This window comes from Capra hircus, chromosome 19 (assembly GCF_001704415.2).
Source record: "Capra hircus breed San Clemente chromosome 19, ASM170441v1, whole genome shotgun sequence".
Lineage (NCBI taxonomy): Eukaryota > Metazoa > Chordata > Mammalia > Artiodactyla > Bovidae > Capra > Capra hircus.
The window spans coordinates 8,399,335-8,417,619 of NC_030826.1; the positions used below are offsets into that span (position 1 = coordinate 8,399,335).

At 40.6% G+C, this 18,285-nt stretch overlaps 1 protein-coding gene across 2 annotated transcripts; it reads right to left on the reverse strand.

The window, feature by feature from the left end:
* SRSF1 (serine and arginine rich splicing factor 1) lies at window positions 7,092–13,014 on the reverse strand. Of its 2 annotated transcripts, XR_310764.3 has the most exons (5): window positions 12,619–12,965; window positions 12,021–12,205; window positions 11,484–11,656; window positions 10,601–11,280; window positions 7,092–9,684 (listed from the first exon to the last, which is right to left on the reverse strand). XR_310764.3 is itself a non-coding variant. In XM_005693095.3 (4 exons), the coding sequence occupies exons 1-4, from the start codon at window positions 12,810–12,812 to the stop codon at window positions 11,086–11,088; spliced, it is 747 nt and encodes a 248-aa protein (XP_005693152.1). In that variant the 5' UTR covers window positions 12,813–13,014; the 3' UTR covers window positions 7,092–11,085. The 2 variants fall into 2 exon arrangements, 1 of the variants encoding a protein (XP_005693152.1); XM_005693095.3 differs by having other exon boundaries at window positions 7,092–11,280; window positions 12,619–13,014.

Here is an 18,285-nt window from a genome sequence, read left to right on the forward strand (position 1 = left end):
GCTATCTCCAACCTAGAATGATATATTCTAGGTTTTGAAAGGCTAGCCAAGACACCCTAGATACTAACTTTTCAGTTCATAATGGATTGGACAAAACAAAGACCTCCTAATGTGGATTCTCTCCTTAGAAAAATGGCTCATGTGTAGAACTATGCCATAACTATCATCCTTTTTCAGTAAGGAAATATTTATGAAGCATCTATTTAAGGCCCAGAACTGTACTAGTCAGTCACTGGAATATGTTTAAGAATCTCCTCCAATAGAGAAATCAAAACTTGAAATAATTATAGACTAGTTAAATGTTTATACAAAATGATTATAAGAGCACTGGGAAGAAAACAAAACATTAAAGGGGCTACTTGTCGTGCTAAACGAGACTTCACTTCATTGGTTCTCACATAACTGACAGCTTTGACACTGGGCTGTCATCTAGGGCTGAATATCACAACTAATGCCTAATAGGCTGTACGCTCAGGACCAAGTATAACGCAGACTGTTACTGCAAACCAGAAAGTCATCACACGTTGCTTTTAAAGCTGATAAAGCAATTCAATACGGTTTCGTGTATCAGATCTATCTTGCTAATAAGAATTTAAGTGTACACTTAGCTAACAAAACAAGTGCATGTTTACATTTATCAATTCTCAGGATCTTTTTCGTGCTACTATCCTCTGAGACTGTAGCTTGGTAAGAGTAGCTAGCCAGGCTCTGGTCATTGTCTGATCTGCTTTCTGTGGGGCCAGTGTGACCAGAAGGGGTCAAAAGAGGGCAAGGGCTTCTCTGATGTTGGCTGTGCACTGCACACTGGAAAGCCAGGGAGCTAAGTACCCCACTTTGTACTGCTGGGCTCTGGTCACTGTGACAAGATGAACACTTTGAAACAGCCCCATCAACCTGGCTAAGAACATGGATCAAAGACAGCACCACGGGGCACCCTGGTGGCATCAAGTGGGTATTACAGGTAGTGACCACTTGGGTCAAAGACTTCTTTCCCCCCAACCTCTCCACTGGGAAAAGGCCGGTTTAAAAAAAATATAGTAATAAAATAAACAAGAGCTTGTCACTAGAAGACATAGACTCAAGTTCTGTCACTTTAACATCTTTGAGTTCATTTCCTCCAACTCCAAAATAAGGCTAGAAACATTGGAGAATTAGAGTCAAAGCACTCCAAAAACAAACAAACCAACCAACCAGCTGCTACTTCCACCAAGTATTTGTCCTATGTCCTTGCATTTCCCCCTCTAACTTCTCCACTAAGAAGGCAGAAAATGGCACAAACTCTTGAAGTCACGACTTTGGAAATAAGCCCAATCTGACTGGAGGACCACAGTACATATAAGATCTAAGCTATGCAGTTCACCTGCTGAGGATTTCATGACCGTATTCATACATAAACAGTAAGGTCAGTGTTGTGCACCAAGCATCTTAGAAAAAGTGTCAGAAAGTTATTAATACAGATTTTGGTCTCTAGTTTACCATGTAGCTGGAGGAAATCAAAACATACATGAAATCAGACAACAGTTTAAGGGCAACATGGAGGTGTACACATTACGTGACACCATGCTGAAGAAAAGCAAAGCAGAAACACAATGCAATTAGTGCTTCAGTCTTTCTTTAGATCGTTCTTTAGACTAAGAATGCTTTAGTCTTTAGCAGATCATGAAGGGAAGTTTTCAAAGGCAAAAGTAATGTGAGTGCTTTCAAGATTTGTGAGTTTCCAGAGTTCATGGCTTTGAGAACTGCTTATGCTAGCTGATCCTCTATCAGCCTAAGGATCAGGGTCAGGGTCCTGGAGTAACGTTAAGATTTCCAAGCCAGTAAATATACTACCCAGTTTCTTCATTCTATCTATAAATCTCTTTATGGATAACTACTAATAAAGAACCAAAATAATTCAACCCTAATGAGAAAACTGTAGAAACTCATTGAGACAGGATTACTAAATTCAGAACTAATTTAAGGCTTCTTCTGTAAGAATTATGCTTAATAATGGACAATCCAGGAGAAAGCAGGGAGACCTGGGTTTGGAAGATCCCTTGGAGAAGGGAAAGGTTACCCACTCCAGTATTCTGGCCTGGAGAATTCCATGGACTATATAGTCCATGGGGTCGCAAAAGAGTCAGACACAACTGGCTTTCGCTTTGTGAGAAAGTGAGAGGGAACTCCTCTGCTCCTAAAGGAGACACATCAATTCTACAGGATCTGCACTGAAGTTTGGCACATCTTGCAACAAGGCAACTGTTTTACTTTGCAAGACTGATTTGGGGGACAGTACTTGTTTCTACGGTTATACGTGGCTTAAGCTACTGTTTAAACGAGCTGGCCCTGGAGCACAGGCTGGGCCATGCAGGGCCACTTGTGTGCTGCTTCCTTCAGTGCTACACAATCTAGGGTTGGTTCAGTCTGCAGATGCATTAACTGCAGATCCAGAAGGCTGCCTGTAGCCATTTTTACACTGTGTGGCAGGTCAGCACTTCTAACAGGAATGGTCAACAGTAATTTGCACTTCCTAGTTTCACAGCTGAGAAATTATCTGATGCAATGTTAGGATTACCACTTTCTCTAATAATCTACCCAGTCAACCAATACTTTGTGGACTAGGTTTCTATACCATTTTGCTTTTAAGGAGTACTAAAATTCTTTCTCTGTCAATCAACATTTATTAAACCGTGCCAACTGGAGGTGGAAAACAAATCCAAATAGCGTTTTGAACTCCATCTAGTAAGTAAACATTTGGCTCACTGGGAAATACCAATACAACAAAAATTCTACTGGGTAGAAAAAATTAACATACGAATTTCAACAGTAATAAAATTGTGAGACTAAATGCATCACAGAGAACACAGCTATTTTATGGGTTTCAAAGCTTGGTTTTTATAATTTCAGAAATTATAACTTGACAGTAATAAGGACTTGAAGCAGCAGGGTGACTACTAATAAGGGCAGAAAAGTTTGAAAACATAAAATATATAGAAGTAAAAACAATCATGATCAGTAAAAAATGTTTACCAGATCACCCAGAGCAGGGAAAATGTGATTGAAAATGGTGATAAATTGTAGACTACATTCCAGTTTCATACTAGATGAGCAGCAGTTTTAGGAAGATCAGGCTGGATGGCCAGGATGGAGGTGGCCAGTTAACTGGTTTTTCATTTCTTCAGTAATGATTTTGGGTGTGCGGACAAAGATGTCAGCATGGCAAATGAAGTTGGGAGACAAATTCAAATAGCAGTTTCAAGTACTCTATCTGGGAAGTAAACAAAACTTTATTCTTAAGTGACAGACACAAATGCACTGTAGCTAAAAACTGGTTATATTAAGACACAGAACTTGATTTTCACCATGCTACACGTTTGCTCTGTAGTGTCAGAGAACAAAGGAATCCATTTTTGTAGTGAGCTTGTTAACCAACAAGCACACTTACTGTCATGTACACTTGTAGTGTACTGTTAACCAACATCTTACATTTCGTCTAAGTTGTGCGTGCTCAGTTGCTTCAGTCACGTCCAACCCTTTGTGACCCTGTGGACTGCAGCCCGCCAGGCTCCTCAGTCCTTGGGATTCTCCAGGCAAGAGTACTGGCGTGGGTTGCCATGCCCTCCTCCAGGGGATCTTACTGACTGGGACTGAACCAGCACCTCCTGCACTACAGGTGGATTGCTCACCGCAGAGCCACCAGGGACGCCCCTTAACGTTGTGGATGTCACTTATTTTGTAATTCAAGAAACAAAATTCTCCAAAAACTGTTAGAAATATCAGGAGATAAAAAGGTGGAAAATGTCTTAATGTTACTTGAAGGACTGATTTCCAACTTGCAAACAGAAGAACCTGAGTCTATTTACTGGTTACTTACTCAAGATACTCAGAAAGGGAAGTAAGATAATTAAAATGTCTCTATTTCTCTTCTAAGCAACTGAATCGAGTAATCTTTCGAGTATCTACGCACTGCACAACATTGTGCTATGGAAGACGGGGAAGAAAGGGGAAAACAGGTATGACCTGTTAGAAATTAGAAGAGAGACAATAAACAATTCACTGGCTAAAGGTATACTGGCTTGAGTTTTAAGATACGGCAGAAAAGTGCTATGCAGAACAATGGGGAAGGATGAGTAGTGCTTTTTCAGTGACTACTATCAGGTGACGGACTGTCTTGGTTCCTTACAAAAAAAACTCACGAATCGGGATGAGGCAGATAAATGGATAGAACATAACATATGCCATACCAGATATACATAAAGTCTGTGCCAACACAGTATGGTAGGTGTTAAGTTCTCAGAGAGATGACTTTTGATACTGGGATGAGGTTATCAACAGCTTTAGATTCAGCCCAAGACTCCAAGTCCCAGTTAAAGGCTGTAGGTTATGTTTTGTCAACTGATGTAGTAGTCCATTCATAAGGATTAAACCTTAATAAACATAACCTGAAAGCTTATACAAACTTACAAAGGCTTCCCTAATACCCAGCACTTCAGGGTACAATTCTGCCATGTCATCTGGCACTTAAAACCACCTTCAAGTTTAGCCTTTTTCTTTTACAAAGGGGAATTCCAGATTTTCAGTTGAGCAATTTAGGATTTAGTCTCTTCACAAGTTAAATTAAGATGTCAGAGCTAACATTTCTTGAATTAAGGGATAATTTAGTGCACTTTCAGTACTCAATCCAATTTGCAGCAAGGCTATCTCACTAGTTAGCAACTACCTTTGACAGCCTAACTTGCTACATAAAATGTGAACTTGGTAGGCAAGGTTATGTGTGTAAATGTGATTCTCTTCTAGAATACCTGTTATTTATCCTCTTTTGGTGTGTTATTCTTCAAAGCAGTTAACATTTGTGTCTGAAGACAAGTGCTCCCATATTGACTAAATGGTATCACAGGTGGGCCTAAGAAACTTCTTAGTGACAAAAAAGCTTGTGTCCTTTACATTTTTGTAATGTAAAGTTGAAGGGAGGTGGGAATGACAAACGCTGAGGTGTTAGTTCCTAACAGAGAAGTCTGTACTGACATTTTGATCACAGGATACTCTGCCTGTTCTGTAGAATAGAAAATTTTAAGTAGCCAACCTGATGAACAGATAGGGTTGTAAGACACATAACAATCACTGAAAGTCTCAGTAATGTCAAGAAATAAGACCTATCACTCCAGAAGGTGTTCCACACCATATGAAGGTTTCTCAAAGGATACTCATTTTGTATCGCACACGACCGATTCCAGGGCTGGAGGGGGAGGAGGGGGAATGGGTGGCGCCCCTGTACCTGACTCCTACACCTCTGGCCTATTACATACTTGGAGATGTACAAGGCAGGCAGAAAACCAAGCAGCTTCACATCCTCAGCATTTTGTCCTAAGTCCCAGAAGCTAGACAGTTTTGTGATTTATTCAAGCTTGAAAGTTGCTCAGTCGTGTCCGACTCTTTGCAACCCGGTGGACTGTAGCCCACCAGGCTCCTCTGTCCATGGGGTTCTCCAGGCAAGAATACTGGAGTGGGTTGCCATTTCCTTCTCCAGGGGATCTTCCCGACCCAGGGATCGAACTCAGGTCTCCCACATTGCAGGCAGACGGTTTAGCCTCTGCGCTACCAGGGAAGCCCTTATACAAGCTTGGTACTCATTAAGTACTATTCAAAACCTAAAGGAAAAGGCAAAGGATTTTGACCAACAGATGGAGTGGCAAAGGTAGAGCTACAGGAAAAAAAAACTTACCACCAAAAAATTCTAACTTTGGAGCTGATAGAGGATTAAGTTTCCACCTTGCTGTTACCATCCTTTGCCCTAGGGTATTTCCTGGTTAATTTTGCATCATAGCACCCTCTAGCGGCTATGTAGCGGCTATGTGATTTTTTTCCTAACATTACTCAAATACGGGGAGTGAAATAAGCCCATGGTAAACAAAATAACATCCATCCAGACAACTCTCATTAGACATCTGCCATACCTTTAAAATTGTTTGCTCAGAGTATATTCGGTGAAGAGTAAAGCATTCTATAGCTCTTAATTTCTACTATCTTTACACTGATAATTCTATCGGGAATTATGAAAAGGTAAAACACTTTAACCTTTTTAAGAAATGTCACCCAGGATCTCCTCAACCGTTTCTTCTGTTTTGCATACCTACATAAATGGCAATCGCCTTATGTTTTCTCTCTTGCCAGTGAGTGATCTATTTCAAAATGTTTGAGATTTTTTTCTGCCTAAGCAGCACCAAGAACTTTTGTATAAGAAAAAGATCTTTCTCTCCTTTCATCCCTACAAATCACATTAAAAGGTTTTCAGGTATAGCTTTCAAAGTTAGAAGCAGCACCCCTCAACCCAATCTCAATCTTAAGTATAATCATATGGATAAGCTGTTTTAACTATACTGTAAGTTCTTGGATCTACATTTTAAGCAAAAGTTTTTGCCAGGATTACTATTTATTCAACAATCAGGAGACAAAATGAACACCTTTCCTTATAACCTCCCTTTACTTCATGCCAATCCCACCCTTTCCTATAGGATCAGATTCTTATTAAAAAAATAGGTGCTGGGAAAAATTACCCCCAAAGAGAGTATTCCACTGCATGGAATGGCAGAGTATTTATTTCCTTCAATGGAGACAATTACAAGTTCACTAGAACAACAGAATATTAAAAAATGTATCATACCTTTTCTGGTGGCTGCTTCAGCCTAAAGAGATGTGGAGCTAACAGCTTAATTAAGAAATCAGAGTAACTGGGTTTGTTTTCACTCACACGCCCAAACTACACAGAAGCCTTCACTCCGTGTAATCTGTTAACGGTTCTACAACCCTTTATCCAAACTCTCTGGGGCAGATGTATTTGAAATTCAGAGTGTTTTGCATTTTATAAAGCTTTCATATATAGATCCTTTACCACATTAACACTCAGCACAACCTGTAACAACTGACATCAGTATTTCTTAGTCACACCAAGTACAAAACAAATGCATTGATTTTGGCCATATTTTACATTCAATTTGCTAAACAGAAGATTTTGGAGTTCTGGGATAAAAGATTGAGAACCTGTTTTCTTTGTATTCTTCATACCCTGACAGAAATAGGTTAAACCAAAGAATGGTTATAACAGAACTTCAATCTAATAGTTTCTTTCCTTTTAATACTATTTATGGTAAATACAGACATGTAACTTGATTTCATTACAACGTCATGTACAAAGGAAGCAAAAAAGCACACAAATAATTCACAGAAACTTGAAAAAAAGAAAAAAAAAGTACCTTAACAAGCAAGATATATTTCAAAGACAAAACTGAGAAAGTTAAAACCTAGAATCATATTCAAGTTAAAGCACTACAATGAGTAGATACATTAACATTCCAAACTATAAAACTTAAGGGGGGAAAAACATTTTAAATGAAGGAAATCTGTTCACATTCCAAACAGCATTTTAAAAAATTACTAAACTTAAATTTTAAACATAAAATTCAGATCCCAAACAATTAGGAACCAGAAAATGGGTTTCTTACCTTTTGTTTCCAGGATGTAGGCTGAACAGCAAGGTGGGTTACTCAATCTGATGTTATGAGAAATAATTCTTAAACTTTTCCTTGATTAGAAAATAAATTATAAGCTCCCTACAACATCTAAGGGCACACAAATACGGAGAAAAGCAGAAAATCCAAGACTGTTTTAATCCCCAAGTACGACTTTCTTCTAAGAGTTGCTAACACAGGTAGAGATTTCAGGTCCATTTCCTGAGACTGACAAATAGTCTGCATCTCCTCTTACATTTAGTCGTCTAGTCTACTCCTACTGAACTGGAAAACCTGGCCCCTCTCATACACAGGTTAAATCTTCTCTAATCTTAAAAAGCCTACATACAGCCAAGTAGTATTTTCCATCTCACTTCAATCTGGTTGGGACTACTGACACTCCTAAAGTAGAGCTCACCTTTCAACTTAGCTTAAACGCACTCAACTTCGGAGGGCAATTTTCATCTTGGTCCTGTTTCCAAAATAATGAATACTAATTAACTCAGGGCCCAGAAAAGTCTAGCTCTTTCCAAAATCATTTAATGTCTTACAAAAAAACTTGAACTTTTTTGCCAACTCAGATGAAACCTAGTTTTACGTACTGTCTACTCTTGAACACTATATTTTGAATTCCTACATTAAAACTAGTTATTCCCTTAATGGATCGATACAAAATGCTCTAAAAAATGGAATCCTAATCTTGACTTTACTATCCTTTCTCTTCCTCATGACATTCTACAAGGTTCATTTAAATGTACTGGCTGGGTGACTTTATGCAAATCTTTAGGCTGTCTCCACTACCAAGATTTCTAGTGTCTCCTGGATTTGAAATCACATCACCTGAATAGCAGCCTTAAATTCTGCTTCCAATTATAATTAACACTCCAGGGAAATCTTGTGATTTAGCTATCTTTTAGATGCACAAAAAGTGGTATGATGATTGTGACTAGCTATCAGGAAATCAGAATAAAGATCAGGAATACTAAGTAAAAACCCCCTCCTTCCCCCAACTCTAAGTGAAAATTTAGCACCAAGGGGCTACCAAGTAAAGATACAAAAACTAGTAGATGACAAGATGTCATCACTGCTTTGGTATGTTCTGGATAGTAACTTTATGGTTAAGAAGAGTTCCAAGGTAAAATTCTAAAGAATGCCCAGCTTTTTATTAGCAATGATTCACTCAAACAGTTAAATCTTCCAGTGTGCTATTCAGATTTCAAGCAGTAAGTGTAATCTGTGTTAAGAATTATAATCTGTGCTGAATTTTAATACTTACCAATTTTTGAGATGAACTATTTTCATTGAGAAACTCAAAGGCTAATAATACCAACATTCACTAGTCATTACCTGATTTTACACAAAACTCTATGCTAATTACCAAAAATAAGCAGTATCCATAAATTTAGTCATTTTTAACCAGAGCTTTGCAGCTTATCCTCCAGAAACTAAATCACCCCTCATTTATGACATTACATACACAACTATCTTATTCACTTTTTATCTTCCCCTGAAGACTTTTACAATTAACAGTAAGAGATAATACCATTTATTAGCAAATTCCTTTCAAGAACCTTTAATTTACTAACACAAACACAAAAAAATCAGAATCTTATCAATTTTAAGTATTAACTGAGACTAGTCACCCAGTAAAAAAATCTTACAAGAGGAAAAAGGACAACCATGCATAGTTTTTTAAAAAATGTTTATTTTTTTCAAAGAAAAACGGCAACAGCCAATTGGAAACCTACTTATTCTTCAACTCCAATTTTGTTTTCTTTAAATTTAGAAGTGACTTACTGATTTACTATTTTAAACAAACCCCCCCTTTCCCCTTTAAATGTTTACCATCTACTCGTGCTGAATCCTTCCAAGGAGATTGCTCCAGCGTTTATCTCCAGGTCCTCGCTTTGCTCCTTTTACCAAAAATGCAAAACACAATTCCATCGTGCATCTTAAGGGCTCCAATCGTCAAAAATAGGAAAAAAAAAATCTTTGGAATAGCCAATTAAGTTGAATAAAAAAAAAAAATCCACACGAATGCGGTTTGGTTGGGGCAGGAATCCACTCCTATGTTCCTGGTAATCTGATCCCGCTCCATGAATCCTTGTAATTCATCCTCCCTATCCTATCCACATTATGATTTGAATCCAATGATCCAGCTCCAAGGATTGGGATCCAGTGAGCCCTCTCCAATCCAAACCTTTATAACCAGCAAAACCAAAAAAGAGGAGGCAAAATGTTAGATACTGTAATCAAAAAAGGTTTCTGGGGAATGATGAGTTATGTCTGTCATCAGTTTAACAGATGTACATCAATAACTATCAAATTCCCCAAAACAAGTTTCTGAATGGTGTTCTGATAAATTTTAGAAACTTAATCATCATAGAGACTAATTGGAAGAAGCATTTTATATTTACAGTTCAACTGATAATGCCAACACTTGTTACTGTACAGCGTATTACAGGTTTTGTGGTTGCAAAAAGTTACGTAGTTGAAAAGTTTACTGGTACTGCTACCCCCCTAAGTCTAAACTAAATCTAATGCTCCCATTTTAAATTTAATTTGTAAATTAAAAGTATTTTAAACATGAGTCAATTATGAATACTAGTTTAAAAGGGGAAGGTGAGACTTAAAATTATTCCCAACTAGATTATCTACACCAATATGTTGGAATTCTATATTTTGCTTTCATTTTGTCTTTAAAAAATGAAGTAGCAACGCTATATCAGTCACACAGAGGACATGCAGATTTAGCAGTATTGATATTATACTCTATCTGGTTGGAATTAAAGACACCCTGTACCCACATGTACACCAACAGCAGGTCACACATTAACAGTTGTAACTAAGCATTATGACAAATTAGCCAGTTCTTCCCACATTAGTCCCTATTAAAATAAAAAAGGGAAGGGAGCAAAATAGTTACAAAATGGGCAATGTAATTTTGCCACAATTGCCAAGGTTTAAAGAGCAAAGCAATTGTAGCTAAAGGTAACTGCATAAGATGCTTACAAGTGTTTTATGGTAGATGTATACATAATCAATTTAAACCCTTGCCTTTAGTATAAGGTCAATACTGCCAATTTCATCTGTGACAATAGCACTTGGAGTCATACCATTGCCTCCATTATTGATCTGATCCTCCTCAATCCTCCTTTTGACAATCCTAAAATGATTGAAATGTGCTCCACAATCCTTAATCCAAAGCATTCTTAATCCATCTCTTCAGATATGTCTACAGAAAGACACATGAAAAGCAAGATAAACATAAGAACTTCCCCAGGTAAGATAACCACAAACACCCCCAACATCCCAGTTCACACAAACCAGAGCAGAATAGACATTTACACAATATCACAGTCTGAAGAGCATGGAGAGTTAACTAAATTTAAACAATCCTGGCTATGACATCACTTAAAATACAATTTATCGACATGAGGGGAATGTAGATGTTAGGAGCAAGGGGTATTACACAAGAATGCAATTCAACACTTTAGCCCATTCTGAACAAAACAGTTTGAATTAAAAAATGAAAAGATTGTACTGAATAAAGGAAAACTGTATACAACATGGGTTCTACAAAAAAGTGTCACCAATCATCTTATGTACGAGAGCGAGATCTGCTATGACGGGGAGAATAGCGTGGTGATCCTCTGCTTCTCCTTGGGGAATAACTTCGACTCCTGCTGTTGCTTCTGCTACGGCTTCTGCTACGACTACGGCTTCGAGATCGAGATCTTCCATAACTTGGACTTCTGGGCCCATCAACTTTAACCCGGATGTAGGCAGTTTCTCCCTATTGAATAGACAGAACTTTCGATTGAAAGATCTAAGCTTTCACCTGTCTTCAGGCATGCTGAATGAATACAACGTAATTTAAACCAGAGGCACTTTACTGGGTTTACTTGGACACCCTTGCCTGAATCTTACCTTCAAATTCCACAGTTAAGACCACTGTATCCAATTCTGGCCAATAAAAAGAATAAGTGTATAACCTACCTCATGAGATCTAAACTTAGTGTTATCCAGTTTTCGAACTGCATAGGTCATATCTTCTTTCCGTACAAACTCCACGACACCAGTGCCATCTCGGTAAACATCAGCATAACATACATCACCTGCTTCACGCATGTGATCCTTTAAATCCTGCCAGCTTCCACTTGGAGGCAGTCCTGAAAAAGATTTTTTTTCAACAATTATCCTAGTATTTCAGATTAAAGTTAAAATTTACATTAGAACCAACACTACTTTAAAATTAATGATTAGTTTTAACATCCTAGGTTAATGATTCAAAATTCTAGAATTAAAAGCCCCAAATTATTTACAAAGTAATGATCTTCATAGTCTAGACACTGCAATCTAATTCGTTAAATCTCAAACACAGTAATTCCTGGTTACTAAATTCATCCATGCGACTGAAATAATTTAAGACCTACCATGAAAGCTAGCATTTGTCAAACTAGTCATGCAAGGAAAACTTTAAAGTGTAGTATCTGTCCAAAAGTGACATCAACCCGCGCGGAACGGTCAACTTACCAGAGACAACCACTCTGTTTTCAGAACGCCTGGATGGGGGGCCATAGCGGCCCCGGGGAGCCCCGCCACCTCCACCCCCGCCGCCGCCTCGGCCTGTACCACGGCCACTTCGAGGAAACTCCACCCGCAGACGATATCCATCGTAATCATAGCCGTCGCGACCGTACACCGCGTCTTCCGCATCCCTGCGTGATTACAGAAAGCCGAAGGGTAAGAAAAAGGGCCGGGAGGGGTGGCTACCTCCGTCGGGGAGCTAGCAGCGCCCCGCACATGCGCACCCGGGGTGGAAGAGCCCACATGCGCTGCATAATAGGAACGGCCCCTCCCCCACCCAGAAGCACGCCAGGCTTCCGACCACTACAGCAGCCCTCAGCGCCTCAGTTTCCCGCTCCGAGCCCGCGAGCCGGCTCTGGAGACGCCCGGGGGACCCAGTCACCAGAGAAGCCTCACCGACTCGGCTCCTCGCTTCACTCGTGCGCGGCCGACTCGTCTTGCTCCCAACCTCAGAGCCCACGTCCCCATTCTCTCTAAGGCCTTGGAGCACTCCCCAACTACTCCCACCTATATCCTCAAGGCCGCAAGTCCCTGGCCGCCTCACCGCGGGTCCTCGAACTCAACGAAGGCGAAGGGCGGTCCTCCGCGGCGATTCTTCAGGTCGATGTCGCGGATAGCACCGTATTTGTAGAACACGTCCTCAATGTCCTTGGTTCGGATGTCTGGAGGTAAGTTCCCTACGTAGATGCGGCAGTCGTTGTTCCCTGCCGGGCCACGAATCACACCACCTCCCGACATGGCGGCGACGAAAAGCGCGGACTCGAGAACAGGCCTTCCCACCAAGCCTAGCGAACGGCAGAGCGAGCCCGCCGCGACACCACGTCTCCCGCGGCCCCTCCAAAATGGCGCCTTTATCAGCTCGGCGCACGGATATGGGGGGGAGGGAAGAAGAGAAGCGGGAGGAAGCAGCTATTCGATCTCACTGCGCACGCGCAAGAGCGTAACGGGTGTGCAGCGAAAGGGACGCTGGCGCACGCGCGACGTCATCCTCCGCGCGAAGGGAAAAAAGTTCCCGCGTTCCCGTTGTGCCGCGAGCTTTGCAAAGGAAGTGACCGGCCCTGTGGTAAAGATTTAGGGCAGAGCACTTGTAAAAGAGGGTTATTAATCTTGTCGAGTCCTAAAGAACAATCAATTTCCCCAGGAATAAGTCTCTTAAAGCAAAGGCGCTTTGGAAGGATTTAGTGAAACCTAGCCTATAGCTTTATCCCACAATGCTCTGCGGGGTTAACGGCCTTGGGCGGGAAAGACGCCCCCGGGGGCGGAGTCAATGGGGGAGGGACTGGGCGGTTGCTCCGGAAACGGGCGCGTCTTAGGAGACTGCGCCCAGTCCGGGAGTCGGGGTTGTCTGTGATTCTGTGCAGAGGCAAGCCATCACTGTGTTTACGCCCGTCTCCTGTGAACCTGTGCGCTGTTTAGACGAGTGTGTAATATAGGGGAGCCGAGCTTAGATTCCTTAGATTCTACATCAAGTACCGTTCTACCTTCGGTTCAGCACCAAGCTTTGTATATATTTAATAACTACATTCAACACTGCTTGTGTTTGTTAGTGGCGGCGATTCCTGCTCTGACCAATCGTTGGTGGTACCAACCGGGACCCAGATCTCTCTCTTTTTTCATCGCCTATTACTAGGCCCAACGCAGCGGAAAGGTGCATTGAAGGCTGCAGAATGAATGGTGCCTGTTACTCCTCCATCCTTTTTCAAAGAACGAGAAAAAACACACGCGCCTGCGTGTGTGTATGCAGAATCCTGAAGTTCCTTCCTTGTTTTGAACTCATTAGCAGGCCTCTCAAGTAATATAAATGAGCCCAATGAACTTGTGAGAACTACTGTGGCCGCTGGAGACCACAGTTGCTGCTCAAGACTGATCTGCTAGTCAGGTCCAGGGAGATTAGAACTTCCTACATTTTTTCCTATAGAGATATCTATTTGAAATCTGGTTTTTTATATGAAATGCTGGAACTTTACATTATTAGTGATGAATTCAAATTAAAACAACAAACCTGCAGTCATAAATATGCTAAAACAGCTCTGCACCCTAAGGGTAAGGATGATTTTCTTCAGTTTATGTATGTATTTGTAATAGTCCCTCTCCTCAGGGCTGTAAGGCAGTTTTATAAAGATACTATAAAACGTTATTAAAACTAGGTGGAGAAATCTAGGTGCCTTTGAAATTTAAAAAAAAAAAGATGACATTCTTTCAGTTCTATAAGTTGATTGGATATATTTTAGTAAATGTTTCTCAGTAATCCCAAAATACAGATTTACTTTGCTCCTCAAAAGATCCATGGAGGAGCTTTGGCAGTGCTTAAAATCTCTGTGATAGTTGACAAAATTTTGTGTATGTGTACTTTTTTGTCCTTTAAATCATCCTTCATTGACATATTTTATCTGTTGCCTTTTTATTTTTTAAATACTTATCTATTTTTAGTTGGCTGATGATTGGTTTATAATATTGGTTTGATTTCTGTCTTACATCAACATGACTTCAGTTCAGTTCAGTCGTTCAGTCGTGTCCGACTCTTTGCGACCCCATGAATCGCAGGACGCCAGGCCTCCCTGTCCATCACCAACTCCTGGAGTTCACTCAGACTCATGTCCATTGAGTCAGTGATGCCATCCAGCCATCTCATCCTCTGTCGTCCCCTTCTCCTCCTGCCCCCAATCCCTCCCAGCATCAGAGTCTTCTCCAATGAGTCAACTCTTCGCATGAGGTGGCCACAGTACTGGAGTTTCAGCTTCAGCATCATTCCTTCCAAAGAAATCCCAGGGCTGATCTTTAGAATGGATTGGTTGGATCTCCTTGCAGTCCAAGGGAGGTTTAAGAGTCTTCTCTAATACCACAGTTCAAAAGCATCAATTCTTTGGTGCTCAGCCTTCTTCACAGTCCAACTCTCAAATCCATACATGACCACAGGAAAAATCATAGCCTTGACTAGACGGACTGTAGTCGGCAAAGTAATGTCTCTGCTTTTGAATATGCTGTCTAGGTTGGTCATAACTTTTCTTCCAAGGAGCAAGCTTCTTTTAATTTCATGGCTACAGTCACCATCTGCAGTGATTTTGGAGCCCCCCAAAAATAAAGTCTGACACTGTTTCCACTGTTTCCCTATCTATTTCCCATGAAGTGATGGGACCGGATGCCATGATCTTTATTTTCTGAATGTTGAGCTTTAAGCCAACTTTTTCACTCTCCTCTTTCACTTTTATCAAGAGGCTTTTTAGTTCCTCTTCACTTTCTGCCATAAGGGTGGTGTCATCTGCATGTCTGAGGTTATTGGTATTTCTCCCGGCTATCTTGATTCCAGCTTATGTTTCTTCCAGTCCAGCATTTCTCATGATGTACGCTGCATAGAAGTTAAATAAGCAGGGTGACAGTATACAGCCTTGACGTACTCCTTTTCCTATTTGGAACCAGTCTGTTGTTCCATGTCCAGTTCTAACTTGCTTCCTGACCTGCATACAGATTTCTCAAGAGGCAGGTCAGGTGGTCTGGTATTCCCATCTCTCTCAGAATTTTCCACAGTTTATTGTGATCCACACAGTCAAAGGCTTTGGCATAGGCAATAAAGCAGAAATAGATGTTTTTCTGGAACTCTCGCTTTTTCCATGATCCAGCAGATGTTGGCAAGTTGATCTCTGGTTCCTCCTCCTTTTCTAAAACCAGCTTGAACATCAGGAAGTTCACGGTTCACGTATTGCTGAAGCCTGGCTTGGAGAATTTTGAGCATTACTAGCATGTGAGATGAGTGCAATTGTGCAGTAGTTTGAGCATTCTTTGGCATTGCCTTTCTTTGGAATTGGAGTGAAAACTGACCTTTTCCAGTCCTGTGGCCACTGCTGAGTTTTCCAAATTTGCTGACATACTGAGTGCAGCACTTTCACAGCATCATCTTCCAGGATTTGAAATAGCTCAGCTGGAATGCCATCACCTCCACTAGCTTTGTTTGTAGTGATGCTTTCTAAGGCCCACTTGACTTCACACAGCAGGATGTCTGGCTCTAGGTGAGTGATCACACCATCGTGATTATCTGGGTCGTGAAGATCTGTTTTGTACAGTTCTTCTGTGTATTCTTGCCACCTCTTCTTAATATCCTCTGCTTCTGTTAGGTCCATACCATTTCTGTCCTTTATCAAGCCTATCTTTGCATGAAATGTTCCCTTGGTATCTCTGATTTTCTTGAAGAGATCTCTAGTCTTTCCCATTCTGTTATTTTCCTCTATTTCTTTGCATTGATCGCTGAAGAAGGCTTTCTTATCTCTTCTTGCTATTCTCTGGAACTCTGCATTCAGATGCTTATATCTTTCCTTTTCTCCTTTGCTTTTCGCCTCTCTTCTTTTCACAGCTATTTGTAAGGCCTCCCCAGACAGCCATGTTGCTTTTTTTGCATTTCTTTTCCATGGGGATGGTCTTGATCCCTGTCTCCTCTACAATGTCATGAACCTCATTCCATAGTTCATCAGACACTCTATCTATCAGATCTAGGCCCTTAAATCTATCTCTCACTTCCACTGTATAATCATAAGGGATTCGATTTAGGTCATACCTGAATGGTCTAGCGGTTTTCCCTACTTTCATCAATATAAGTCTGAATTTGGTAATAAGGAGTTCATGATCTGAGCCATAGTCAGCTCCTGGTCTTATTTTTGTTGACTGTATAGAGCTTCTCCATCTTTGGCTGCAGAGAATACAATCAATCTGATTTTGGTGTTGACCATCTGGTGATGTCCATGTGTAGAGTCTTCTCTTATGTTGTTGGAAGAGGGTGTTTGCTATGACCAGTGCATTTTCTTGGCAAAACTCTATTAGTCTTTGCCCTGCTTCATTCCGCATTCCAAGGCCAAATTTGCCTGTTACTCCAGGTGTTTCTTGACTTCCTACTTTTGCAATCCAGTCCCCCATAATGAAAAGGACATCTTTTTTAGGTGTTAGTTCTAAAAGGTCTTGTAGGTCTTCATAGAACCATTCAACTTCAGCTTCTTCAGCATTACTGGTTGGGGCATAGACTTGGATTACCGTGATATTGAATGGTTTGCCTTGGAAACGAACAGAGATCATTCTGTCGTTTTTGAGATTGCATCCAAGTACTGCATTTTGGACTCTTGTTGACCATAATGGCTACTCCATTTCTTCTGAGAGATTCCTGCCCTCAGTAGTAGATATAATGGTCATCTGAGTTAAAGTCACCCATTCCAGTCCATTTTAGTTTGCTGATTCCTAGAATGTCGATGTTCACTCTTGCCATCTCTTGTTTGACCACTTCCAATTGACCATTTCAATTTGCCTTGATTCATGGACCTGACATTCCAGGTTCCTATGCAATATTGCTCTTTACAGCATCGGATCTTGCTTCTATCACCAGCCACACCCACAGCTGGGTATTGTTTTTGCTTTGGCTTCATCCCTTCATTCTTTCTGGAGTTATTTCTCCACTGATCTCCAGTAGCATGTTGACTTAACCATAGGTATATATTTGTGTCCTCCCTCTTGAATCTCCCTCCCACCTCCCAGCCAGTCCCACCCTTCTAGGTTATTACAGAGTCCTGGTTTGAGTTCCCTGAGTCTTATAGCAAATTCCCATTGGCTCTCAATTTACATATGTTAGTATATATTCCTCCACGCTACTCTCTCCATTTATTTCACCCTCTCCCTCATCTTCTCACCCTTGTCCGTAAGTCTGTTCTCTATGTCTACATCTCCATTGCTGATCTGCAAACAGATTTATCAGTACCATCCTTCAGATTCCATATATATGTGTTAGTATACAATATTTGTTTTTCTCTTTCTTAGTTACTTTGTATAATAGGTTCTAGGCTCATCCACCTCATTAAAATGACTCAAATGCCTTCACTGACATATTTTTAAACTGGGCTTGTGACTTAGAAAGAGAAGACCCTGGGAATTCCCTGGCAGTCCAGTGGTTAGGACTCCAGCTTCCACTGCAGGGGGCACTGGATTCATCCCAGATTGGGAAATTAAGATCCCACATGCCAAAGTGTGACCAAAAAAGAGACAGAGAAGACCCTGAAATGAGAAGCTAACCAAAAGGGACACTGTTTCAACAGTACTAATGTACTCAATAAGTTATTTACTGAACACAGTTTCTTTCTAACTTTATCCATCCATTTATGATTATACAGGTTGCTCTTCTCTTGATTAATGTTAAATCAGTAATAACTGCAGTGATTTAAACATAGCTGCTTTTAATTTC